Consider the following 26,097-nt stretch of genomic DNA (forward strand, 5'->3'; position numbering starts at 1 on the left):
GCCTCCACCCCCCTGACTGCCCCTCTCCATGGCCCAAACCTCCATCGCTCCTCACCCCCCAGCACCGACCCCCCTTCAGCCCCCAAACCCCCAGCCTCCCCTCCATGAATTGCCCCCCTGTTCCTCATCCCTCCCCACACTGCCACCTGCCCCCCCCTGCCCCCCATCCCCCCCCTCTCCGAATGACCCCCTTCATGGGATCATGGGATGGACCCTCATCCCCCAAAACTGCCCCTCAGGGATCCCCCCCTCAGGGATCGCCCCTCATCCTCCTCAGGGATCCCCCCTCAGGGATCGCCCCCTCATCCCCCAAACGATTGCCCCCTCAGGGATCACCCCTCATCCTCCTCAGGGATCGCCCCCTCAGGGATCGCCCCCTCATCCCCCAAACGATTGCCCCCTCAGGGATCTCCCCCTCATCCCCCAACCTGCCCCTCAGGGATTTGCCATCCTCCTCCTCAGGCATCACCCCTTCAGGGCTTGCCCCCTCAGGGATCTCCCCCTCATCCCCCAAACTGCCCCTCAGGGATTTGCCCTCTCGCCCCCCAGAACCGCCCCTCAGGCCATCGTCCCCCTCACCCCATAAACCTGCCCCTCAGGGATCGCCCCTCATCCTCCTCAGGGATCGCCCCCTCACGGATCGCCCCCTCAGGGATCGCCCCCTCATCCCCCAAACTGCCCCTCAGGGATCGCCCCGCACCCCGGGCCTGCCCGGCCCCGCCCGCCCCACGCCCTCTCCCCGCCCCGCCGCCGCCGCCGCCGCTCCCCCCTTGGCCCGGCCGGCGGCGGCGCCGCGCCGTGCCCCATGCGCCGCTGCTGCCCGGCTCTCTGCATCAGCACCAGCACCACCAGCACCACCAGCACCAGCACCCGCCGCGGCGCCGCCGCCGCCCGCCCTGCCGCCGCCATCGCCGCCCCCCTCCCGCCCGCCGCCGCCGTGTCCCGCCCGCCGCTCCTGGTGCTGGTGCTGCTGCAGCGCCGCCCCGCGCCGCCCGCTCCTGCGCCTCCGCCGCACAAGATGGCGGCCGGTGGGAGCGGCGGGGGCCCCGGGGGCCTCTCCTCCTCCTGCCCGCAGCCGCCGCCGCCGCCGCCGGGCAACGGCGCCGCCGCCGCCGCCGCCTGCACCAACGGCGCCCCCCCGTCGCCTCCCGGCCTCACCTACAACCAGTGCGGCGCTGCCAACCCGGCGGCGAGCGGCGGCGGCGCGGGGGGCCCGGCGGCGGCGGCGGCTGCGGGGGCGGCGGCGGGGGCCGCCGGGGGGGCGGGCGGCCCCGGCGGGGCGCTGCAGCGGGAGCCGGTCTATAACTGGCAGGCGACGAAGCCGACGGTGCAGGAGCGTTTCGCTTTCCTCTTCAACAACGAGGTGCTCAGCGACGTGCACTTCCTGGTGGGGAAGGGCCGCGGCTCCCAGCGCATCCCGGCGCACAGGTGGGCCCCGCCGCGGGGGCGACCCGGGCGTCCGAGGTGGGCCGCGGGGGGGGGCCCCGGGCCCCGGGGTGGCCTGGCCGGGCCGTGGAGGGTGGCCCGTAGGCCCTGCCGGGGGTCCCGGGCCGCGGGGCAGGCCGTGGGCTGGGTGCGGGGTTTGCCGTGGGGTGTCCGGGGTCCCCCTGGGGGGGTGCGGGGTCTGGGCTGCTGTGCCTCCCTCATGGAAGGAGAAAGGGGGTCGGGTAGCTTCACCCCGCGTTTTACCCGCCGTGCTCGGGGGGACGCGCCGGCCTCGGCGAGGCCCAGCTCCGCTCCGGCCTCGGACGCCCCGGCGCGATGGAGCTCCGGGGTCCGGAGCGCGGGACCCCCGGGTTTGGGCTCTGACATCTTGGGAGGCAGCTCTGCCCCTCGGGCCCTTGTCACCTCAAATCGCTCCCAGCCCTCGGATCGATGTCGTGTTTCTTCTTACAGCCCAGGTGATGGGGTCCAGCTTTCAGCTGAGCCTGTTTTCCCGGGAGGGTAGGCAAGCGTAGCAGGGAAAAGCCCCAAATCCCTGGATCTCGCTGATAAGCAATCCCTGGTTTTGCGGGTAGTGGAGGAGAGGGGGAATAGTCTCCAAGACTGCCTGATTTCTGCTGATAGATTTAGGGATCGGTGAGAGCTTTGGGGATGGAAAGGAAAGAGAGAGCATTTGAGAAACCAAATTTCTGCCACAACATTTTCTTTTTAAAATAACCTTTATTGAATCTTTTCTTTTGGGGGGGTAATCTACCACTATAAAAGAAACCCCACGATTCTGGAAGAGCTGTTTTGAGAATGACATCTGGGCAGGAGGTAACCCGTCGAGGTTAACGTTTAAGGCCGAGCTGCCATTTAAGAGTTCGCAGCTCTGAGCTGCTCGCTCGCTGAGAAGCTGGGAACTGCCTCCACCTGGAAAATGCAAACCCGATGTGGCCCATGATTGACATTGGGCTGCTTCTTGGGGCGGCTCTGGTGAATCGATGTGTGCCACTCGCAACCCACCGCTCCGGGAGGTGCTCCTGGGCTGCTCGAAGACCGGACCTGCTTTAATTGGGGTGGGGGAAGGCTTATTGGGGTACTTGGAAGTGGTGCTTGGCAAAGGGAGCCTGGCTCCAAACTATTTTGAACTATCGCTTTTCTCATACGTGCTTGTGCTCCTGGAAGTTTCCCCTTCAGATTTCCCTTTTTCAATGAAACACGCTTGTTCTAGGCTGGTTTGCCCACTTAGGGTGTCAGTTCTGTTCTTTTATAATTTGAAGCTTAATTAGTATTTGAGTGAGCTTGTTCCTGTCCCGAGAACTGGGCTTGCTAGGTGGGGAGGGGCAATGTTCAGCCCAGAAATAAATGGAAAATAAATGAAGCTTTTTAAAAAAAAAAAAAAAATAGCCCCAAAGTGAAATGCTGCTTAATTGCTCTGAAATCCATCTGGTGCTCTGGGTGGTAAAGATAGAATAGAGTGTGTCATGCCGTGACATCCCACTTAAGGATTATATAGATTTTAGTAAAACTTGCCTGTATGATATTACAGTTGGGGTATCCTGATGATTCATGAAGTACCGTGGTTATTTCAGAAACAGAGAGCTTAAAATAAAACCGCCCAGACCCCTTCTGTGCGCAGTTCTCCCACAGCAGCCTGACAGCAGAAGATATTTTGCGCTGGAATTGAGTCGCAAAGCAACCATGAGTTTAATTTGCGAGGCACTGTATTGCTTCAGCGACCAAGGGCAGATGTTCGTACTTTGATGCTAGGTGTCTGAAATAGTGCGCAGTTAACAGGTAAGTATTTCTACAGTCTGGTTTTATTGTGTTAATTTTCAGACCGGACCAGGCATAAAGCGTGGCTGCAGTAGGAGCGTATCCTAAATAGGGTTCTTGGACGGCAGCTTGTGGTGCCTTGAGGAGTGGTCTGCAATATCTTACTTGTCATCTTTGATACGGCTGCATGGTGTGTTAGAAATTGCCTGCTTTGGCAACAAACCGCTTAGCACAAACGTGCGATCGAGCCGTAGAAGCGGACAATAGATACCTCACGTAGCAACTAAGAGCAAACGTTCGTTTTGCGTGTGAAAGCCATGTTTGTAGATAAATGGCATAAGTGGCTGTGCTGGGTTCGACTGAAGGTTCATCTGTCCAAGCGTCTGTCCTGTGAAGCATCTGCAGCCCTGAGAAGATCAGATGTTTTCCACCTTTAGGAGGCTCCAGACCTTGTGGAAGTTGCTTGCGTACCCTGGAGCAAGGTCGATTTCTGCACCCTGAGCTCGTTCCCTCTTGCTGCTGATTCAGCCATGAAGAAGATGGAACAGCCTTAAGTTTTTTTTGATGTCAAGGCTAACAAATGCCAGACCGAGCAGGCTGTCTCGAAACTTCACGATGCGAACATGGCCAAGGTCAACACGTTGATTAGGCCCAGCAGTAAGAGGGAAGGGTTTTTTGTCTTTTTCCAGTTCTGCTTCATCGAGCACAACATGTATGAGATGAAACATCTAAACCTCATCAGCCAGGAGCTGCATGGGTGTGATAATTAAGCTTGTTAATTGGCCAGAAAACATGGCCCAGAAGGGAACAGGGCAAGCGTGTGGCGACGCACCCCTGTGTGTACTCCAGCCTGGGAGATCTGAAGCTTGGGGACAGTCTGAGTAGGTTTTTGGCTGCTGTTTCCAGGTGTCTCTCTTCTGAGCTCACCCTCTCTCTTCTTGGGTGTGGATTAATTTGCAGTAGCCGCGGTGCCACGTGCCGAGGTGTCCCACTGCTCAGCTCCTGGGGTCGCGTGTGAAGGGCTTCTCCTGGGCGTTTTGGAACCTGCCTCCTGCTCGTTTCACCTGGTGTCTTCAGTCCTTGCGCTGGAAGGATGCAGCCAGCAAACGATTGTCATTCATTAGCTTCTTGTCACCTACGGTTTCGCCGAGCTCCAGCACATCACACGTTGCTCTGTTCCTGTGCCAGCTCTTCCGGAATAGATATTTTAAGATTTCTCTGCAGTGGAGCAGATGGAGGAGGGAGGTGGTATGCAGCGGTGGGATAGTCATGGTTCTCGAGTGGTTTATTTTATTATTGGTACTACCGTAGTGCCTAGAAAGGGAGCAGGAGTGTTGGGTATACAAACTAAAGTAGGTGACAGGTGGAGCTGCCAAGGTGAGCAAGGGAGCAGTGAAAATTGGTGGGTAGGAAGCTGTAAGTAGCGGAATGAAAGACATTTTCTTGCAGGCCTTCAAAAGCCTTCGGAGTCAACTTTAGGTCCTCAGGAAGACAAATGAAATTATTAACCTCATGGAAGTTCCTGTGACTCTTACTGCTGGAAGTCAGTTTTCTTTGATTCTTACACATGCAGAGGGAATGACAAGAAATCAAGTGTTGCTTTCTTAGTTCTTTTGCTCTGCTTCTGATCGTCTGCATCCTTTCAGTAGCCCACTTTCTGTTGGCCACCATGCCGTTGTTTAAAAATAAGCCTCTGTTTGAATTCTTCCTCTGACAAAGGCGGGTCACTGCGCTGAGCTTAGGGTACCTGCGTTTCCCTTTTGAGAGTCGCGCGTTCGCATCGGGCAGCGCTCCGTGGGGTTCGGAGAGAGGCTGTGCACTGGTCGCTACAGCGCTGCGGAAAATAGGAGGGGAAAACAAAAGAAAGCCCTGTTACTCTGCCAGTTTGGCTTCGTAGTTGTGCTTCTCCCATCTGAAACAACCCCCATCTCTTCCTTCTGCAGACCTGAGCAGTTGGGGAAGGCTGTTGGACTGCGTAGCGGAAATGGTGCGCATCCCTGCTTTTCCTGGGGTGTCTTTAGAATAGCTTTAAGTGTTTGTTTTAGCAAGAGACACCATGAAGAGAGAGGGATTTTCTTATATTAATTGTGTTCCCTTAATGTTTTAAGGGAACTTAAAATTCAGAGTCTTGCGTATCTCTCTGGCACCTACTGGGATCCCTTTAGGGCTCAGCAGTTTAAAAAAATCAGACTGACTTATCCCTGGGTGAAATGGAAGCAAAAATTTGAGAGTTGTTTTTTGCCCTTTTCAAACTGCTTCTGAAGGCTGCCTGCTCATTGAGGATGTACACTGTGCTGGCTGTGAGAATGAAGATTTTAGAGTGTAATTAATTTATGTTAATTTTTAGTAGCAAATAATGCCTGCGATTGTCTTGCCACCATCACTGCTTTTGTAGGAGCAAGGATTTTTGTTCATCTGGCAATTCTAGTATTGTGAACAAGGTTTTTTATTTGTTCTTGACGTTTTTCTTCAGAATTGTTTGATAAAAATATGCATGTGTGTACTTCTTTTTTTTTTTTTTTTTTTTTTTTTTAACCGCTGTGGTTTGTCCCTCGCTCTCTTAACCGATCAGAAACAATACAACCCGGCTTGTCAGCCACGCAGTCCCTCACGGCAAAAAAGCCTGGCACGTCCACGGTGCTTCGCTCTATTGTGTCCGTGGAAGGCCTCCTCTGGATGGGAGGGGAGTGAAAAGCGAGAAAATGAAAAATTCTGTTTAAAAGAAAAAAGGCTTCTGTGACATTTCCTACTGCAGCAAAATCTACCTGAAATTCCCCTTTAGTGATGGGCTTTCCTTGGGGCCCAAGTACCGAGGGTTTCTGCCTCGTGCCTTCTGTCCTGTGTGGTTTTCTGCCTGCAGTTCTTGATGCTTTTCTCTGTTGAAGCGTGCCTCAAACTCTGCTGCAGCGAGAGCCCCTGCATTTCCAGTTTCTTCCTTTTCACAGTTGGTTGGAGAAGTTGGTTGCAGTAATTGCTTCTGCAGCCTGGTCTCCTGCTTCCCCACGCTGCTGAGCGGTGACCTTCGTGGCCTGTGCTGTATTTAACTTCAAGGAGCTGCTTGATTGCAGACACCCAGGAGCGAGATTGCTTTCCTGGGAAAAACTCATCTCTGCGTTTTCAAACAATGAACGTTCTCAAAATGGCTTTTCTAAGGCGTAAGGCAGGTACAGCAGCTCCTGTATACAGGCCTCTCAGCAGCCCAGGTCTGTGCCTCCTCCTAAAATAGGAGTTGGTGTTTATCAGCGAGGGAAATCATCTTGTTTACATGGGAGTACTGGAATATTATTTTTGGTCTTAAACCTGGTTTGTGGGAATTCTTGCTTCCTGTTTCGTTAGGGCCGCTAATATGCCTCTCGCCGTTAACTACCGCGTAAACTCAGCAGTGCGAAAAGGGTTTGTGTGCACCTAACGGTGCTAGTTTGCTTCGAATGAGGTTTTTTCTACCTTCTAGGCTAAGCCTGAAGCAGGTTTTGCATGGAAGGGGACAGCAGCGTGCCCGGGGAAGGCAGCTCCTGTGCCGGGTGCTGCGGGAGGTGCTGCCGGTGCAACCTGCGTGTTTGGAGAGCTTGCTCTGCTGTCACCAAGGATGTCTTCCTGGCGTCTGGGGAGAAGGGAGGAGGATGGTAGCGCATAGTGACAAGTTTTCCCTAAGTATTTTCAGTACGTGACCGTGCGGAACTGCACCAAGACTTGGGCTCTGTTCCCTGGAAGAACTTTGGTTCCTTAACTTCGTTCTTTCCTAGCTCCTCAACCTCGTGTATGGTCTGTAGGCTCCTACGAGGGCTTTGCAAAGCAGCCACATGTGTTCTGTTCCACGATGCACAAAATGTTGTCTTGGGGGAACCATTACTATGTTGTATCCCGGGACAGGGCTCAGAATGAAGTGGCTTGCAGCTTTGGTGTTTTTGCAGTAAACGAACAGAAAGCCTGACGCTCCCTTCTGTTGCAAAACATTTTTGCTTTGACGCTAGGAACAATTTTCTTTCCCTGGGGGTGGCCTTGGGGAATAGCAACTAGCCTGGGATTTTTTTGGAAAGTAAATATGATTTAACATAAGGGGTTTTTTTTTTGCTTGTTTGTTTTTTAATGTTAGGTTTGTGCTGGCTGTGGGCAGCGCAGTCTTCGATGCGATGTTTAATGGTGGAATGGCCACAACTTCTACAGAGATTGAGCTGCCTGATGTGGAGCCTGCTGCCTTCCTAGCTCTGCTGAAGTAAGCTGCTTCTAACGTATGGTATAAGTGGAATGAACAGATTTATTATAGAGAAGGATATTTTAAATGAAAGCAGTGAACTATTTTGTAGAGTGGAGATCATTAAGTTTCTAAATAAAATGCCTCTTTGTTGATTTGTTCAAGGGTGTTTTAAGTGCTGGTGTTAAATCCCTCTTTTCCTGGGTGAAAGTCTAGTGTAGCTGCTACACAAAAATACCTGACTCGCTTCATGTTTTGGTTTAGCAATAGTTAATGAATACGCCCTGCTGCTGCTGATCTGCCGTATGCGCAAAACTAGACTGGATAGGTGATAATTTTGTAAATACGTAGTTATGTATAGTTGCACCACGCAAATGCAGCAACAGGGAGGTGTTCTGGTCAGCAACTGGAATAAATGCACGTGCTGGCCCTTGTAGTTAAGCTGATACTCACTGTTCAGACATTGTCTCATAAATTCTTGTTCATGAATGGGTTTGATTTGATCCAAATGCTATTTGAGAGAAGTGGGGAAAAGTAATCCTCTTAAAGCTCTGGAAGTTACAAATACTTGGAGCTCATTTAGGTTATGGGCAAACGGGCAAGTTATAACAGGTAAGCAAGGGTGTGAAACCAGCATCAGCCATTCTGTGTGGTATCTGCCCCTGCGTGTGTTTTATTCCTCTTTTGGAGAGCTGGTTTTGAATTTACATTTACAGAATGCGTTGCAAGTCTGCATGCTGAGGGAAGGAGGAGGAAGGGGCCGTAACATCCTATTCACCGATTTCTTTAAGCTCGGCTGGTGCCGTATAACATCCAGCAGCAATCCTGAATGTATGCTGAGAAGTCATTGTCCCGTTTCTATAGGATTTCTGTAACCTACTTCCAGGGGTTTCCAGTCCTGGGCTCTTGACATGTTCCCCGCTTGCTTCCTATTGGGAACAGTGACTATATATAGCTTTGGCACACTTTTTGCTTTACCTTCAAAAACTGCTTTGGTCATGACTGTGCTATCTTAGAAGATTTTAAAATTGATCTTTGCTAGAGCGAAAGGCCAGAAATAATAGGGAGCCCCTAGCCCCCTCCCTTTGGCTCATTTTAAACCAGACACCAGCGCGTGGGGAATCCCTCTAATTGGCGTAAGACTCTGTCAGCCAGGTAGAGCCCTCTGGAGTGCAGAGTTAGTATCTGTCTTTAAAACTGAGCGAGGCTAAAATATCGAGTGAATTAGAGGCAAACTCATGTTGTTTCCCTGCCAGTGCTGAGATTTCAGCACTTGTATAAACAATATGATCTTGGAAGAGAACCCTCATCTGAAAAGATGAAAGTGATGAGTTTAGGTGGATTTCAACAGAAATGTTTATATTTTGTATAAGAGAAATTGTGTGTGGATTATCACAGTGCCTCTAAAGCTTGCGGTTATGCTACAGTAGCTGTGCACATGGTCCAGTGATATCTTAGATGCTTACATCTAGAATCGAACTTTGCTTTTAAAATGCTCAGAGCTTTAACGTGCCAAAGGAAGTTTGGGTGCTGCGTTCCAGTAGGAACCTTACCAGGTACGTGGTATGAGCCTTCCTGGAGTAAAACCAGCCCCTCCAAGCGCTGTTCTGAGGTGGCAGCTGATCCTTACATCTGTCTCTGGACTTGGTCCAAGCCATGACCTAAGGCTGTAGGATCAGGAGCTTATCAAGGGACAAGGTGCCCATCCTGAATGTTCCAAAGGTCCCTTCTGGACACTAGATTGTGTTTGTGGGCTAGTGGCCTTTAATAGGTCTGCTGTAATGGCATAAAAGATCCTTTATGAGTAGTATTAGTATTATTTTCATAGTAGTCCAAAGAACATTTTTGATTGTCTGGGGTTATAATCTAAATCTTCTTTTAAATTGATGCTACACTTTTTCACAGTTTGAGTCTCTCTTGTTGTCCCTCTTAGCGCACACTGTTTGGACTATCGTAAAAATAAATGCTAACATAGTAATTGCAGTAAATAGAACTAGTTGTTTTTAGAGCAACTGCGTTCTTTTAATCTTGTACTAAAAAGGATTACTTAGTGAAAATAGGACTGGCGAAGGGATGTGTGCAAAATACATTCAGGAGCCTGTGGCTTGATGCTGTTATTAACAGATGCTCTAGAGCAGCACAAAAGCCTGCTTTCAGCAGCAGTGAGAGCGCTTCCCTTCCTCTGAATCCCCCCCTTTACGCTTCCCTGCATCGCACCCTGGCCCTCTCGAGCTAGAGGAGCAGGAGCTCTGCTGCTGCCTGAAGCCTCCAGGAATAGCGGCCGCACGACACGTTGCTGTGCCCCCTTTGGAGAAACGCGGGAGAAGAAATGGCTGGAGTATCCGAAATATCCCGTGGAATAGGAATGCCAAGCACAGTTAACGCACTTAATATTAACGCCTCAGTGCTTCGTGCCTTTCAGATCCTGATTGGCAAATGCTCAACTGGTTAAAGGACAAACAGTAAACAAAAACTCTGCATGGGATTAGGAGTAACATCAAGCGTGCAACTGGTTTGACTGAGCTCAGCCTGTCAGTTCCTGTCGTCTCTAATCGGCACGCTTGGGTACGAGGAGGCTCGGTCAGGCTTCCTACGAAGACCTTTGTTTTTCCATGCCGTATGAATGTACTTCCTTGTTGTGGCCTCCCAGCAAAGGCTGATGCTTTGCTAGCGGCGTGGCGGTCCTTGTTCTTCATTGCAATTAACTCTTGCTTTATGCTGAAGTTATATTGCGTGCTGTACTTTGGCACTTGTCTAATGAAATGAAACAATTCAGTATATAAAGTCAAGAGATGAGGGGAAGGCAGGGTATGGATAAAACCCCTCACCTGCAGTGGGTGTATATGTTTGCTTCTGATCGCTTTTGAATTAGTATATAAAATGGAGCTTCTCTTCTGAAGTAGGCAGGCAGGATTGAATTTTTGTCCTTGTTTAGTCTAGTTGAACAGCCAAAAATGTTAATTTTAAGGGGTACGCTTGGCCAGAGGCTGTTCTGGCCCAGTGTCAGTGGCAGGCTAAACAGCTCACTGGTTGTGGGATGCAGTTCGAGGTGCTTCCGCAGATATCCCAGCTATTTCATTCATGAAAAGTTACACTGTCAAGAGTGTGGGTTTAAAAAACAAAACAACAACAAAAAGACCTCTTTGGTAAACCATAGTCAGTGGAAAGGATGTGAAAACCCTTCTATCTCTCAAGTATAGGAAATGGGGCCGGGATGGTGGGCAGCAGCACAAACGTTTTTTATGAATTGCAAGGATTTTTACCCTGTTATCTTTTTGGCTTCACCAGAGCAATGTTTGTTTGCATGTTTTCAGATTTCTTTATTCAGACGAAGTTCAGATCGGACCAGAGACTGTTATGACAACGCTTTACACAGCTAAAAAATATGCAGTTCCAGCCCTTGAAGCTCATTGTGTGGAGTTTCTTAAAAAAAACCTCCGAGCAGACAATGCATTCATGCTGTTAACACAGGTGAGTTTGCAATCGTTTGCATTAAGTCCCTTGAGCAAGGTCCATCACAATAGGAAAACAGAAGTTTTCTGAGTGTTACGGAGTTGATCATCCAAAATAGAGCAGTTCTGTGTCATTTTGAGTTCTTCCTTACAGGAGTCTAGCGCTGATGAGCAGGTTCTTACAAAGAACAATAAAATACGCAAATGTTACTGCCATTTCAGATCTGCTTTCTGTTTCGGTGTGGCAGGCGGTTCCTTCCAGAGTGTGAGCTGGGGAAGAAATTAACAGGGTGGAAAGATTTCATCTGCCAAGAAGAAAAGTGAAATGAGAGGATTTTCGCTTGTTCAGCTTCAGGACTGGTGTAATAAGCTTTCGCTCTGCAAAGCTTGCTGCATCTAGCTGGTCAGATGTTCTTTGAAGGGCTTTTTTGCAATAGTTTCCCTAAAATGGGGGTGAAAGACAGAAAATGCAACTTTTTCATGAGTGCTTCGATTTATTTTCCTAGGAGAGGAACAAAGTGATCTCTTCCTCAGCCAGCTCCAGCTCACCTTCCCGCTGTACTGAAGGCACGCAAACCTGGAGTTTCGGTGCAGCTGTGTTTCTTGACTCTTGAGGCCGGTTGCACGTCCTTGTGCCCCTCTGTCTGATCCAATCTGTGAGGCTTGAACTCCTCCAGCTTCCATTGGGCTCTTCTAAGCAGCAAACTACAAGACGGTGTCTACAACTTTACTTATTTTGGAGAAGATCAGCCTTTGCATGCAGGTTGATGCAATTAGCATCACTATCCTTCCCATTTCCTAGCCCCATCTTTTCTTTCTGGTCCCCGCCGCCCTCTCTGCTGACAGCTGAGGACATATCGGTGACTTCCACGGTGCTGTCACCTGTGCGTTGCAGCGTCTGTAGCCTTGCCAGGGACACCCTGTTCTGGGTGGTGTAGGAGCAAGAAACAAATAGGCATCGCATGTGTGAGTTCCTTTCCTTTAGGGAACGGGCATACTTTTGACCAGCTCTGGAGGAATGTTTCTGATCAGCCAGCTCAGGAAAGCTGCCGTGATTTCTGATGTTAAACAAACCTTGCAGAGGAGTTTTTGCAGCTGCTGTGACGTGGGAACCAGCGCACTAAGGTGGTCTGGCTCTGAGGGGTTGTCCTGTCTTGCCCGGCATATCTGTCTGCTGGCTTTTTTCCTCCTTGTCAGGAGTACAGGCGTCTTCCAGGCTCTGACTGTAGTTACCACATCGGTGGCAGTGTCTACACCAGCAGTTTTTGCAGAAATTGTAGTGTTGCCCTAAAGCGGTGTTGGCCTGAAGCAGTCGCTGCTGAGCTCTTTGCTTCTTTGCTGCGACTAGGCTGGGATTTTATTTGAGTTTAAATATTTGGATCAAGTTCTCAAACTAGTTCCCTGTTACACTGCTGTTGTAGATGCTCTTCACTGCTAGGATTCAGCTATTGCTGCAAAATACCATGTCCCTCTTTACACATCCTCTTTTTAACTTGGCCCTTTTCCACATGCCGTAAATGGGCGAGGCAGCCTGAGACATGGGGGGAACCACGCTGCACCTCCCTCGGCAAGATTCAGGACTTAAACATTCTTGCTTGCGTGATGGTAGCCAAGTCTGCGCTCCCATCTGATGCGTGGTAGGACAATTGTAACTCTTTGGCTGCAGCTCTCCCGTTCTTTGGGTTCAGCAGCCTGCCATCTGAAAGACCAGGAGCTGTTATCCAGGAGCCGAGAAGAGATCTTTCCCGTAGGCTGCAGTTTTGAAGAGGCGTCTTACGCTAGCCGTCACCTCACGAGGATTAGAGGTGTCGGCTTTTTGGTGGTGCTCTTTATGCAGGGATTTTTGCGGCATGCTAAGTCTCTGCAACCTGACTTCGCAGCTTTGGCAAGGTAACGTTTAGGTTTGTGGTGGCTTCTTTACAAGTCACCAAGGTCCTTCTCTGGCAAAAGAGGAAGGTGTCCTAGTTTTTCAGATATCAAAAACAAGAGACTGTCTGACACTCTGTCAGCTGTACTGGGGCAGCTGAAGTGCCAGATGGAGACAGGCTTTCCTGATTCCTTTTGTTTGTGGCTTATCCATTATGGTTAATTATCAGTGGCGATTTGTAACTAGTTTATGTTCACTATCGCAGTATATCAAGTCTAAAATGTTTGAGGCTGGTGTTCTTCGAGAAACGTATCTGTATCTCAGTGACTGGCTGCACAAGGCCCCTCGATTAATGGATCTGTTCTCAAAATGTTCTCGGTTCTGGTCCTTCAGTGTGAAAATCCGTTTTCTGCTTTTACTGCAACGAATTGACCAGTTGTACAGTCAGTTACAGACCTGAGATGCATCTTGTACAAAGCGTTTCCCAACAGGCTTAAGACTGTGGACCTGAGATCGTAGAGCCCCAAACCGCCTTTGCGTGTATCACTGCTGAATCCTGCTGGTCCAGCAACTGTGTCGTGGACAGCGTTTTGAGCAACTGCTGATCTCGGGCAGAAATATCAGTGGCAAATAGCTCTCCTAATTGATCGTGCCTCATAGTGAACCGTGATCCTCTTTCATGCCAGACGTACATGCAAATGTCACTTTCAAGAAGGAAATAATAGCTTGCCTAAAGCTGCTGTGGGGGAGAACTCTGCGAGTGTAACGTAAGTCCTTCACGTGTCAAAAGACAGCCACTACAGGAGTAAAGTCTGAGTCAGTCACAGCTCTGGGATGCCAAGAGCGCAAGGCGCTGGCAGTCCTCCAGCCCCAGGAGCAGGTGACGACTGCTGAAGCTTCCCCGGTCCCTGAGAAAATGGAGCGTTGTTTCAGCTCTCTGCACTTGAGGTCTCCGCATCGAAGGGTGGCCTTGCTGAGCTCTGCAGCCCCTGAGCAAGGGTGAAGCAGAAGATGCTCGACAGCGCTAGCCTCCGTGAGCGACTGAATTCCCAGCCCAAAACACAAGTTTTAAACCTTACCTGTGGCAGCGAGTTCAAGTCCCAGTGTACTCTTGCACTAATGTTAGGTGTGACGTTAAGGCAGTTCCTTCCTAAATAGCAAAACCAAAGCATTGGAAATAGGAGGTTGTCTGAGTGACTTTGGTGTGTTCCCACCCCATTTCTGCTTATGCTAGGCACGGGGCTGGTAACGTGTCTGGGCGGTCCAGGGGGATCTGAAGCGGTAGTGGAATTGCTACAAGACCACACGTAAGTTGGGCAGAGAGATTCTGAGCAACTCTCTAAGCTGTGCGCAGGCTTTGTCTGGGATAGTAACCTATGTGGGGGGAGTTCTTTAAGGTAACTAGATTAGAGTAGCTGTTTCTGTGCAAAACATGCAAATGCACTAAGCAGGCTGCGTACCCCGCAGGGTTTTGCACTGGGATGCAAGCAGTGTGCCTGCTAAGGCGTTTTTGCTAATACATGAGATCAGTGTGACTGTGTTCTTACAGAATAAGCTGTCTCTACGTATTCCTAGAGCAAGCAGGCCTGGAGTCACTGGGCAAAGCTTTCTTCTAAATATAAAAATTATGTAGTAAAAATTACCTATGCTTAGCTGACACGGTCAGTATGGCGCTAGAAAGCACCGTAGCCATGTTAACTGACGTGATGTTAAAACAAAGACGTGCCTGAAGACTTGCACAGCCAAACCAGAACTGATGCCAAACGCGGATTTTTCTAGTGTTTGCCTTGTCATGCTTAACTGCTTGTGAAAGACTGCTGCAGCCCAGTGAATTCATGGTGCAGTCAGGCATAGTATCGCTAATGAAGATGGGCTCCGGGAGAGAAGGAGGGGTCCTTACTTAGTGTAAACTTTAAAATACCTTTTGTGTTAACAACTGCTGCTTTGTTACTAGGCAAGACTTTTTGATGAGCCTCAGCTGGCCAGCCTTTGCCTAGAGAACATAGACAAGAACACATCGGATGCCATCAACGCGGAGGGGTTTACAGACATTGATCTGGGTAAGCTTTTTTTCCCTCCTCCCTCGACATGCTTTCATAACAACCTAGCCTCTAAAGCTATTACAGGTTAATATTTGGCACGCCTCTTTTGTGGCTTTACTGTTCTGGAGAACGAACAGTCTCTGGCACTAAGTGGCTAGAGACAAGGCATTTGCAAAAGAGCATGCTTGCTTGCAGAAACATCCTGGGATCTGCTTACTTTGGTGCAACTTGAGTTTTCTGGGCATGATATAAAGCCTGTTTCCTCTGTTGATGTTGGCAGGTTTTGGGTGGGTGTAACTTGCCTTCTTTTGTGGAGTTGGCATTCTTCCCTGAGTCTTTGTCAGGTTTTGGAGTTAAAAAGGTGTTGCGTTTTTGGAAGCAAGAACTGGCTGTTTTAATTATCGCATGCAGTTTCCAAACTTGCTGGGCACAGTTAATAAACATTAACATTCAGACTTGAACCTTCTAATGAGATGGACTATGGAGGTAAGGCACGGGTAACCTTCTGGCTTTCATGCTGCTAGCTTCATCCAAATTTGACATCAAGTAAGTTGCAATTCATTCTACTGCACTTCCATTAACACGCCAATTAATTGGGCACTGTTTGCTGCTCCAGTGAGTTCCTTGCTTATGGAATATGCAGATATATCTTCCTCAGAGGCTGCAGGCAGCACTTTTGGGAGATGCTGTTTTTTGAATTGCTTCTGTTTGACTTACCTTGGCTGTACCTAGGGGACTTCTGGCGAGGTAAAATCGGGTGATTTGGGTTAGTGCCTAAAGTTGTCACTATCTGTCCTGCCTTGCAGACACCCTGGTTGCGGTGCTGGAGAGGGATACCCTGGGGATTCGGGAGGTTCGTTTGTTTAATGCAGTGGTTCGCTGGTCGGAGGCTGAGTGTCAACGGCAGCAACTCCAGGTGATTCCAGAGAACAAGCGGAAAGTACTGGGCAAAGCACTTTCTCTTATCCGCTTCCCATTGATGACTATTGAGGAGTTTGCAGCAGGTAACTGAACAAAGGCATTTCTGGCAACCCTGGTCTTTGCTTTCTCTGAACTACAGAGGATCAAGTACATGAAAATGGATTTTCTCTGTGTATCCTGTAGTAATTTAAATTTGCAATTATCCCTCATTCCCACTGATCTACAAAATCTACTGTGTAAATGCTGTTTTCATCCATGATCGTTCACTCTTGTTTTAAAGCCTACAGTGCTCCGTCAGGTAGGAGCAAGTTGGATCATAGCTGACTGTTCGTACTCCTAGTACGTTTTATGGTTGCTTTCTCATTCAGCTGAGAGCAAAGATCCAAACAGGGGTTCACATGCTTTCCCTTCTAACCTTTCCAAGTGTTAAAACTACACAAAGCTAATGGAGCTGCAAATAATTGGTGTTGATTGTAGCCTGCTCCCAAAGAGAAATGAGGGTGTTTCTCCCCATCTTCTATTTGCTGCTGCCTGTAATCCAGTGGTGGTGTTGCCCATGTCTTGCTGATGCTCTTCAGAGCAGAGCCCCATAACAGAAAAAACTTTGAAAACGTTCTTTGAGCCGAAGGGTTGGCGTTGTTTAGTCTGTGGCTCAAAGCATTTTTCAAGTTTACATTAAAATCTGGGTCTAAATCATTTAACAGTTTTGACTAAAGATTTTTTTGTTTTATTTTCATTGCCTGTTGTCTTTGACTTCATACTCTGGTGGTTCTCCAGGGATTGAAAACTGGCAACTGGCTTAAATAGTTTTCATGCTAAAAGACACTGTGGAGCCATCTTCAAAACCGAAACTTGGTTTAGGCTGCAGTTCTGTGTACAAAGAAGCAAAAAGGGTCGCTGACACCACTTCCTTTGGAAATCACTTCTCAAGGTGGAGATGGCATCGGCTTATCGACAGCTAATGTACATATTTCAAGATGAAGAGGGATATTAGTAAGAAGTAAATCTGTGCTTTAAACTTGGTACCTACTTTCTGTTTTGCCTGTCACGGCTCCGATGTGGTCTTAGGGATGTGAATCTCTTCAGAAACGGCTTGGTGAGGGATGCAGAGACCCGTTCATCCCAACGGGGTGACTTTCCTTTGTGTTGGCACGGGTGAGCGCACGGCAGACGCTGTTCCTCGGTGCGCGTCGTGCCAAACAGCAGCTTCGCAGCAGATCGCAGGCTTACGATCCGGCTTGATGGGAGAGAGCGTCCTCCTCCTGGATAGCGTTACAGCCATCAGAGTAGTTTGTGTATACCAAGCTTTGCATTTTTCTGTAGATCCTGTTTCTTTCAACCCTTCCTTCTGATCTTGTATCATTCTGTCTCACTGGGAGGCGTGTGTTAATTTTGGCATATCTGGGTTGAAGCCTTTGAGCAGGGAATGTCAATGCCCTTTCCCATACTGTCTGTCACGGCTGCTCGTTCAGCTCGGATCTTTGGTTAGTCGTCTTGCTTTGAGAGAAGCTCCTCAGTTTTCTCCATCCACTTTAACCTAAAAGATGAACAAAAGAAACCCCAGCCCCGAGAGGCTGCGCTGGTCGGCTGTTCCTTAAACAGGGGGCTGCCGTGGAATTGCTTTGTCCTTCTTCTGAGTGACTCTGATTTCTTTGGTGATCACAGCAGAGGTAGGAGAGGGAAACCACTCCCCTCTGCCCCCCTCTCCCAAAGGCAAAAAAAAAAAGTGTTTTTACAGGCAGCGGTTTCACCAGTTTATTGTATAATCTGGTATTGAACATGGAGTTTTGCATGAAGGTGTTTTAACTGGCAAATGTGTCACTCCCTTCCCTTAGAGCAAGTAATTTGAAACATTTGAGAATGGAATTGCAGCAACACAGGATAAGTTTAGACATGATCAATGACGACTAATTTTTGCTGAGCAAAGTATCCATAAGCTCATTTATCTGTTAACAGTCGACTCCCTTGAGCTCTTTCATCTCTACCTATTGCAGCCTTGGACCGCGTTATGTCTGCGTAACAGCGGGCTGAATTTAACCAACTACAACTCGTTTTGGACCAACAAGTAGCTAGGTGTTTGCTTCCCACATTAAAAAGCACTTAACACTTGTTTCTCCAGTATGCAGTAGTCTTGTCTCTGTTAAAAGCTTCTTGCAAATAGAGGTGCAGAGCAGCTTCTGACTCTCGTGCTAAAAGACTAATTTTTACCCGGTTCCACTTTTGAAAGTATTCCAACTAGCTTCCAAAGCTTGAGTTTAGCATCACTTTGGAAAAAACATCTAGTTACTGGAGAAGAGATGAGAACGTGTTTCAACTCTTGCTAAAATTGCTAGCGTTTTCTTGTAGGTTCTACAATAAAGGTATTAAAAAACCCAAACGAACCCAAAGCAGGGATTAAATGCCCGAGGGAAGGAGGGAGTCAGAGCAGGGCATGAGCTGAAACACCTTTGTCTTGACTGAAAAATACTCCTATACTTTCTAAGTTGATGGTAACGAGGTGCCATTCCCTCCCGCTACCCCTCGTGGGCTTTCATGATGTCTGAACAGTGATGTTATAAAATACCGGTGTAGATGTATGAAGATCCCCATCTCTTACCAGTATTATCATCTCCTGAGGGAGTGGGGGAAGGATTAGCTGCATGTTTTGGGTTTTTAAACCAGTTTTGTTAGCCAAATGCATTTCAGCTCTGCAGAGCTGTGCGCTTCATCGCCGTTTCATGTACGTGCTCCGTACAGAGGCTCTGCAGTCCGCAACTGGTGTGCAAATAAAAGGCGAGCAGCGCGTTCCTGTCTGGGGTTTAACTTCCTGACACACCAGCGAGATCCCATGTGTGATGTGGGTTTGGCCCGCCCTTAGCTGCGAGTCAAGTTTGCCTCTCCGTGTAAATCCCAAAAAAAGGATCCCTTCTGGTTTCTGACGGCTGACGGCGTCGCTGCTTTCGTGCTCCTTTGCAGGGCCTGCCCAGTCGGGAATCCTCACGGACCGGGAAGTGGTGAGCCTGTTCCTCCACTTCACAGTGAACCCGAAGCCACGGGTGGAGTTCATCGACAGACCGCGCTGCTGCCTGCGAGGGAAGGAGTGCAGCATCAGCCGTTTCCAGCAGGTGGAGAGCCGCTGGGGGTACAGTGGGACTAGTGACAGGATAAGGTCAGCTTCTCTGCTAATTCTGCTGCTGATAGATTCATGTTTACTGAGCTCTGAGCCTACACTAGACCTAAACCCGCGGGGTGCTAGACCCTGACTTCCACCATGTAAACCCTAGTGCGAACCCTGAAGGGAAAACATTTTGCTGGGCAAAAGCATCGCCTGATGCCTTAACCTGCACGTGCAGCTGCAGGCTGCCACTTTGCTGCTGCGTTGGCAAAGGTTTCCAGCAAATGTGGCCCTCCAAGCCCTTTTCTCGGGGGATTATTTCTCTCCTTTTCAAGTGGCTCGCTGCAGCTGTACGGGCACGTAGTGGTTGGAGTCACCGGGCAGCTCCTGGCTTCCTCCCGCGCCCGGGTATGCCAGCTAACCAGTGCTCCATCAGCTTGGTTCCCCGCTCTGTTGTAAGTGTGAATGTGGCTTGTTGAAGCCCCTTAATCTTGCCTGTTTGAGGGAGGGATTAGGATAAAACGCTTGCTGCGCCTGCTTTTCTGCTAATATCTAGTTTGTTTAGACCTAAGCTTGTAGAGAAACAGCAAAGCCCAGTCATGGTGACAGAGACGTGGAGGTGTGGCGTGGCAAATGGTGGTTTGCAAGCCTTGTGTGGCCAAGCGATTAGAGCAAGACAGGAGGTAATCAGAAAGCCTGGGTTATTTCCCAATTTGTCTTTTGTCTTGGGTGGAAGGGGGACTCACGTTAATATAGTTCTTTAAAATTTGTAAGCCTTTTTGTCGATGGTTCTCTTGCATATTGACAGAGCTGTTGGTTGGATCTCCTGCTCCATTCATCCTCTTACAGGAGATCGTAACTGGGAGAGCTGCTAGCTCCAAACGCCTCCTGCTCTCGGATCTAACGTCCAGAGACCTTTTGGAGCTTGTATTTGACTTCAGGTTCAGCATCAGGGTCAGCCTTCAGCAAGGCTTGTGTGCGGTTTCAACACCGAATGTTCTGTGCTGGTGGCAGAGCAGTGGCTTCTAGCCTGTTGCAGACGTTTGTTCTTGAAACATGCAGGACTGGAAGAGTTGGTGGACAGGTGAAGAAATTATGTTGGCGGTTTGGCAGGCGCTGAGGCTTTCTGCTACCGGAGAAGATGGAGCTGTAGTGGGGCGGTGGGGTGAATGTCCTTCCCCTCGCTGCCTTAGGCAGCAGGGATTCCTGCGTTCAGGAGCCATTGAATCTTATTTTCTACTCTTGGGTATCTTGAGTGCAGCTAGAGCCAGCAAATACTCAGAAGCACATTAGTGATTCTCCTCCAGTGCTCAGCAGTGAAATACCTAATGACACGTTAAGTGGTCTTTGCTGTTACCTTGCTGGAAAGGGAGGGTGGGCACTATCCCGCGCTCTGCAGGCTACCCTGCCCCTGCCTGCCTGGCGGTTTTGGACGCAGACGTTGTACCACAACCTCGCAGCGCTTTCGGAGCCTGGACTCTGCAGTTCGGTGATGGGATTGTGCAGCTTTGTTATTTTACATGAGCAAAGAAAATTATCGCCGGCCCATTAGGACAGCGAAAGGTGTAAGCTTACAAATTATGGTTTCTGCAAAGGATCTCAGTTATTAGTTGCATTTAAAACTGAGTATGTTTGATTAAATCATAGGTATAAAACGAAAGTGAGAGAAGATATTTGTGAATCATCCTTGTACTAAACCAGTACAGGAGTGGCAAGTTGGTCTGACTTTCCTGATCTGTTCCTGCAGGTTCTCAGTAAACAAAAGGATATTTGTAGTTGGGTTTGGATTATACGGATCCATACATGGGCCAACGGATTACCAAGTAAATATACAGGTAATTCTCTCTACTACGTTAAAAATATTTGCTGATGTAGGGACTAACTCGCACACTTTAGTGAATATGCAACAAAATCTTAAGTTAGAAGGGACTGTATTTGTTTCTAGGTAGGGTGGCTGGCAGATGTAGCGAGGGCCAGATGGGGCACTGGGGATAAGAGGGATTATTGCGCTCGATTTTATGCAACCTCCCGTTGCGCGCGTCGCTGCGGTATCTCCCCAAGTCCGCTCGCAGCCTTTGACAATACGTCTCGGAGAGTTGTGACGCAGCTCGAGAAGAAGCCGAGCGTGTTTTCCCACGCCGAGCAGGCCAGGCCAATGCTGCCCTGCAGGCGCTGCAGCGACAGTCGGGTGCTGCAGTAGTACCTGGAACGTCTTTTGCTCCGAGCTGTACGAATGCAGCAGAGCAGCCACGATTCAACGCGGGAAGAGAAGAAAGCAATTGCTGTGTCAGTGCTGGGCCTGTGCCGTGCCGATGTGCGGCCTCACGTCGTCCGTGTCCTGTTTGAGATGCCGAGTAGGACTGAGGGAGACTCAGTCGTCAGAAGTCCATCGTGATCTTGTTCGAAGAGTGAGGTGGCTTACGGAAATCTTGTGTGCCTTGTCCTGGATGCGTGTACGTAACCCCCGTCTGGATCATTTGAGAAGAGCTGTCCCCAGGAAAGTTACCCCGGCACGGCCGGTGTGACGAGCACAGGCTGTCAGCACTTCTTCCTTAATTGTCGGGTCAGTGAGCTCTTGGAGAAAGGCAAGTGCAGGTTTGGAGGAGAGGATTCTCCTCTCTGGAGGAGAAAGGCAAGCGAACGTCGGGCTGCAGTCCTCTGCCGGGCCTCGGCGTAAGGAGGGATTGTCTTGGGCTGTCTGGGAGCCGAGCCCGCAGTGGTTCGCTGCGATCACAGCACTGAAGACGGATGTAACGTACATACATACCAACATCTGGGGGTGTTCGGCCTGGAGAAGAGAAGGCTGTGGGGAGACCTCATTGTGGCCTTGCAGTGCATAAAGGGGGCTTCTAAGAAAGATGGGGACAGACTTTTTAGCAGGGCCTGTAGCGACAGGACAAGGGGTGATGGTTTTAAACTAAAAGAGGGGAGATTCAGGCTACATATAAGGAAGAAATTTTTTACGATGAGGGTGGTGAAGCACTGGCCCAGGTTGCCCAGAGAGGTGGGAGATGCCCCATCCCTGGAAACCTTCAAGGCCAGGCTGGATGGGGCTGTGAGCAACCTGACCCAGTTGAAGATGTCCCTGCCCATGGCAGGGGGATGGACGGGATGGGCTTGAAAGGTCCCTTCCATCCCAAAGCGTTCTGTGATTCCATGATGGTTCTATAAGTAATGGGATGGTGCAGTCGCCGAGGGGCTGGTCAAACTGTTGGGTCCCTCAGATCCAGTCCAGGGGACGCAGACCTGCGCTGGAGCAGGGCAGCGTTCAGCTAACTGTGCAGATTAAAAGTTAACACGTGTCTTACAGATCATCCACACGGACAGTAACACGGTCCTGGGGCAGAACGACACGGGGTTCAGCTGTGACGGATCATCAAACACTTTCCGGGTCATGTTCAAGGAACCTGTTGAGATTTTACCCAACGTCAACTACACAGCGTGTGCTACCCTAAAGGTACTGTCCTGGGGCGGCGTGGGTAGAAGAGAGGCTTGTAAAGACAGGGGAAAGCAGGCTTCTGTGGTCCTGTCAGTGCAACGTGGTTCTTGCTCTGCATTTTTCAAGGCCTGTGGTATGATCTCGAAGGCCTGCTCTGTGGTCCTTCGCCTGGCGGTGCAACGTGCACGTTCACCACCAGCATTCAGAGTTGGTTTTTACCTTGTCTCGCAAGTGTACGGTAATTAGCAGCGTGCATTAGTGATGAAGCGATGGGATTTTTGGGTTTTTTTTTGGTGTACACAGATAAGCTGTCAGTTCTGCGGGCGTGTAATCCAGAGCCTGCCTGCCCTGGTTTAAAAAAGTTGATATTTAACTGTTGAGACCTGGTTAAATGCAGTGTTAAGGTCTGATAGAGACGAGAATTTTGCTCAAAATACCTGAGGTGCAAGAACCAGAAAGAAAAGGGAGGTGCTGAGATCTCCAGAGCTCATTGCTTCGGGCCAGGCTGTGAGGCCAAACCTCCCAGAGCGTGCCTGGGCGGCAGGTTCCTGCGGGGCTGCCATCCCTGTCTTGATCTGTTCTTGTCTTCTGTGACGGTCACAGGGTCCAGATTCCCACTACGGAACCAAAGGACTGCGCAAAGTGATCCACGAATCGCCAACAACGGGAGCCAAAACCTGCTTTACGTTCTGTTACGCAGCTGGGAATAACAACGGCACTTCTGTGGAGGATGGACAAATCCCAGAGATCATCTTCTACACATAGTGCAGCTGCGGAGCTGGCTCTGGACTCTTCCGTTCTCTTCCCCGTGACCTTCCAAACTAAATCTCTGGCTGAGTTTGACCACACCAATTGGAGCCACACTAGCCAAAGGTCTCAGTAAAATCATTTCGAAGCTCCTGTTTTGCCTTGTGCTAGTGATTCTGCTGCTATCACGTACCAGGCTAACTGGTATACCAGTATCATTTGTAGGTTGTCTGTGGCTAGTCATTTTTCACTTTACTGATTAATCCTATCTAACAACATGCATTTTTTTGACTGTAATGAATGTAGATGCTTTTCCACCAGTCAGAAGCATGGAAATGAGTGGCTCTGGTTGTGGTTATACTTGCTGTGAGGAGCTAATCCTGCAAAAAGACGCGGTCGGGGGCTGTGTGGCCCGTCCTCTTCTGCTCCAGCTCAGCAGTGGAGGTGAGACGGTTTGCCACGCCTCGTGGCCGGCCCGTGCCTGGCGCCTTCCCTCCCGCCAGCCACGGCACGCGCAGCCGCCTTCAAAAAGTTACGGAAAGTGGCCTTTTCCCTGAGGCTCTGCTGTTTCAGCACTACACGGTCTTGAGGGAGACCTCAAAACTAGAGCGCCTCTGGAGAGACTGCGGCGTTTTCATGCGATTCTCACTAATTTGTGACAATCCTTTACCTTGGGCAGTTGGCGACGGTGAACTGCCCTCCCCTGCGGACGGCCCGTGGCCCTGCGGACTCGAGAAGGGGCAGCGGCTCTGGCCGGGCAGGCTCATTCCTCCCCTGCGTGCAGGCTGCCGCGCCGGGGCCTGGTGGTGCTTCTTTCAAACTCCGTAGCGCGCTTCAAGCGATGGGTGATCCTCCGGTAACCCCCGTGCAGCCTTCAGCAGCAGCGTACCCCTGTTCGTCATTCCTGTGCTAAGCAAATCCTTTGCAGACAGCGCCGGGGTCTGTCAGTTGAAGCAAGCGAGGGAACTTGCCTCACCTGGCCCCCGTTCCTGCGCATCCCGGCTGTTTCCACGCACGTTTCAATGCATTTCTCTTCGTTTCTGCGCATCGCTAACCCACTCCTGGGCCGCTTCAGAGCCTGCCGCCCTGATGCGAAATAGGAAGAGGCTTGATGTGCAACTGCCTGTTGCCTAGTAACGCAGCAGAGGGATGAGGATTTATGGAACAGTTGAGGAAAACAAAGATTTTCTGTTCGCCTGTGTAGGCGCAGTCGGCCTGTTGGGACAGGCGCAGGAGGAAGACGTCGTATTTGCAGAGATCACCTGGCTTCGGGCCGTTGAGCTCCGTGATCTTGAAGACGCCCCCTTCTTAGCTGTTGAGGGCCGGTCGCTTTTCCCCGTACGCAGGTACGACTTCAGCTGAGCAGGGAAGGCGCCGTCCCGCCGGGGAGGAGGCGGACGGCTCCTACTTGCAGCGGCCTGACCACCCTACGCTCGCTGGTGAAGACTACGAGGTGACTTCCTCCCCGCCCTCTGCAGAGGAGGCCGCAAGGGCAGGACCCCCGGGCAGCGGGGCCAGCGCCTCCCCGAGCCTGCGCGGGACCCGCTGGCAGGGCTGCTGCCGCCTCGCAGCTGAGGTTCCCCTTTGCAAACCTCCCCCTCTGCTTCCAGGCGCACGAAGCCGTCGTAACCCCCGGGGCAGCCGTCGCCGCCGTGTTTAGCTGCCAGAAGTTAAAACCTGGGCGTCCTGGGCTGGTGCGGACGGCTCGGTGCCCCCTCGCTCAGCGGGGAAGTGACATCTCCTCCTCTTGCGCCCTCCCCTCGGCTCTGGCCGGGCGCCTCCTCGTCAGCCACGCAGCAGTAACACGGCCAGGAACGCCCTGCACCTCCTAACCCGTAGCTATTAGAGATGTCGATAGTGTGTTACGTTCTCTAGGAAGACGTTGTAAGATGTGTACATTGTAAGCCTGCTTCAAGGTAGGATGTTTTTAATATGGCCAGTACTAAAAAAAAGGAGGAAAAAAAAAAGAAAAAAAAAAAAGATGGGTCCATGACTTAGTTATTGAACCTGACTGTGCAATGCAAAGTGTCGTGAGATGGATGAGCAGCCCCCGCCAGGCCGGCGGCCCCGCGGGCCGTACACGGGCTGTGGGAACCCCGCTACGGGCGCCCGAGCCCCGCGTCGGGGCCTGCGCCTCCCCGGGGCCCCGCGCCTCCAGGCGCTCCTGGAGGCAGGCGGCGACAGCGGAATAATTGGAATTTGACAGAAGCAAAGCTGCGCCCGTGGCTGCGGAAGAGCCGGGCTGGAGGCCTCGCTCGGCCCAGCGGGGCGCCTCCTCGCTGGCGCTGCCCGGCAGCCTCTGCTCTTACGGCCCTTTCCTTGCGTGGATTCTCTTCCCAAAGCCCCCGCCCGCCGTCGCCCGCCCGCTCGCTCTGGGAGCCGCTCCTGGCGGGGAGGGAGAGGAGTCCAGCCGAGCTACACCCGAGCAACTTCTGTTCTGACGGCTTTTACGCAGTTTGACGCAATTCTGGCTTTTGTAGATAGATGAATGTAACCCATTGTTGGACATGCCTGTTTCCAAAAGTCTGAGACGTTCTGTTGTACCACGTCACCTTCCGAGCGGAGCTGGGGCTGTCTCGACTCCCGTGCTGTATTGATGAATGTATCCGATGCTCTCGTTCAGTGTTCACACTCTGCTTTTGGCCAGCTTTGTGATTTGTAAATAGGAAATCAATAAAGACATTCAGGTTGTCTTTACAGAAGTTTCTTCATCATTTGAAGAGAGCCGACAGCCGCCGCCGTGTCGGGGGAAGGCGGAGCGGGGCCCCGCTGGCTCCTGGCCCTTCTCCCCCAGCTGAGGGTGCGAGGCGCTCGGCCTCCGCTCCGCGGTGCGCGGCCGGGAGCCCCGAGAGGCCGCGAGTCGCGGCTCGGGGAGCCCCAGGCCTCTGGGGAGCGCGGTTATTACAGAACCGCTGGTTCTCGGCGGGAGGAGAGCGGGAGGGCACGGAGCGGGCGGTATCCCCTCCGTCGGTGGGGTACCTTTACCCCGTCCTTTTATGCCTGAATTTCTTTAACCTCGATTGAAGGTTTTGGACATTAAACGCCCTAAAAGCGGCCCTGGCCCTTGCAGGGGTCAGTCCGGGTCTCTGAGGGGGTATGAAGGGCTCTTCCCCTGCCCTCTCCGCGGGGCAGATCCGGCGCG

General features: G+C 50.8%; 1 protein-coding gene across 1 annotated transcript; it reads left to right on the forward strand.

Annotated features, from left to right (window-relative positions):
• Positions 1–805: 805 nt before the first annotated feature.
• On the forward strand, positions 806–25,649 carry BTBD2 (BTB domain containing 2; the record flags this gene model as incomplete). Its single annotated transcript, XM_082331311.1, has 9 exons — positions 806–1,428; positions 7,295–7,414; positions 10,708–10,864; positions 14,667–14,772; positions 15,561–15,758; positions 18,631–18,823; positions 20,517–20,604; positions 22,080–22,226; positions 22,812–25,649. 9 exons carry the CDS (start codon positions 806–808, stop codon positions 22,971–22,973), a joined length of 1,794 nt encoding a protein of 597 aa, XP_082187437.1. The 3' UTR covers positions 22,974–25,649.
• Positions 25,650–26,097: the final 448 nt, after the last annotated feature.

Source organism: Platalea leucorodia (assembly GCF_965183815.1).
Source record: "Platalea leucorodia genome assembly, chromosome: 21".
Lineage (NCBI taxonomy): Eukaryota > Metazoa > Chordata > Aves > Pelecaniformes > Threskiornithidae > Platalea > Platalea leucorodia.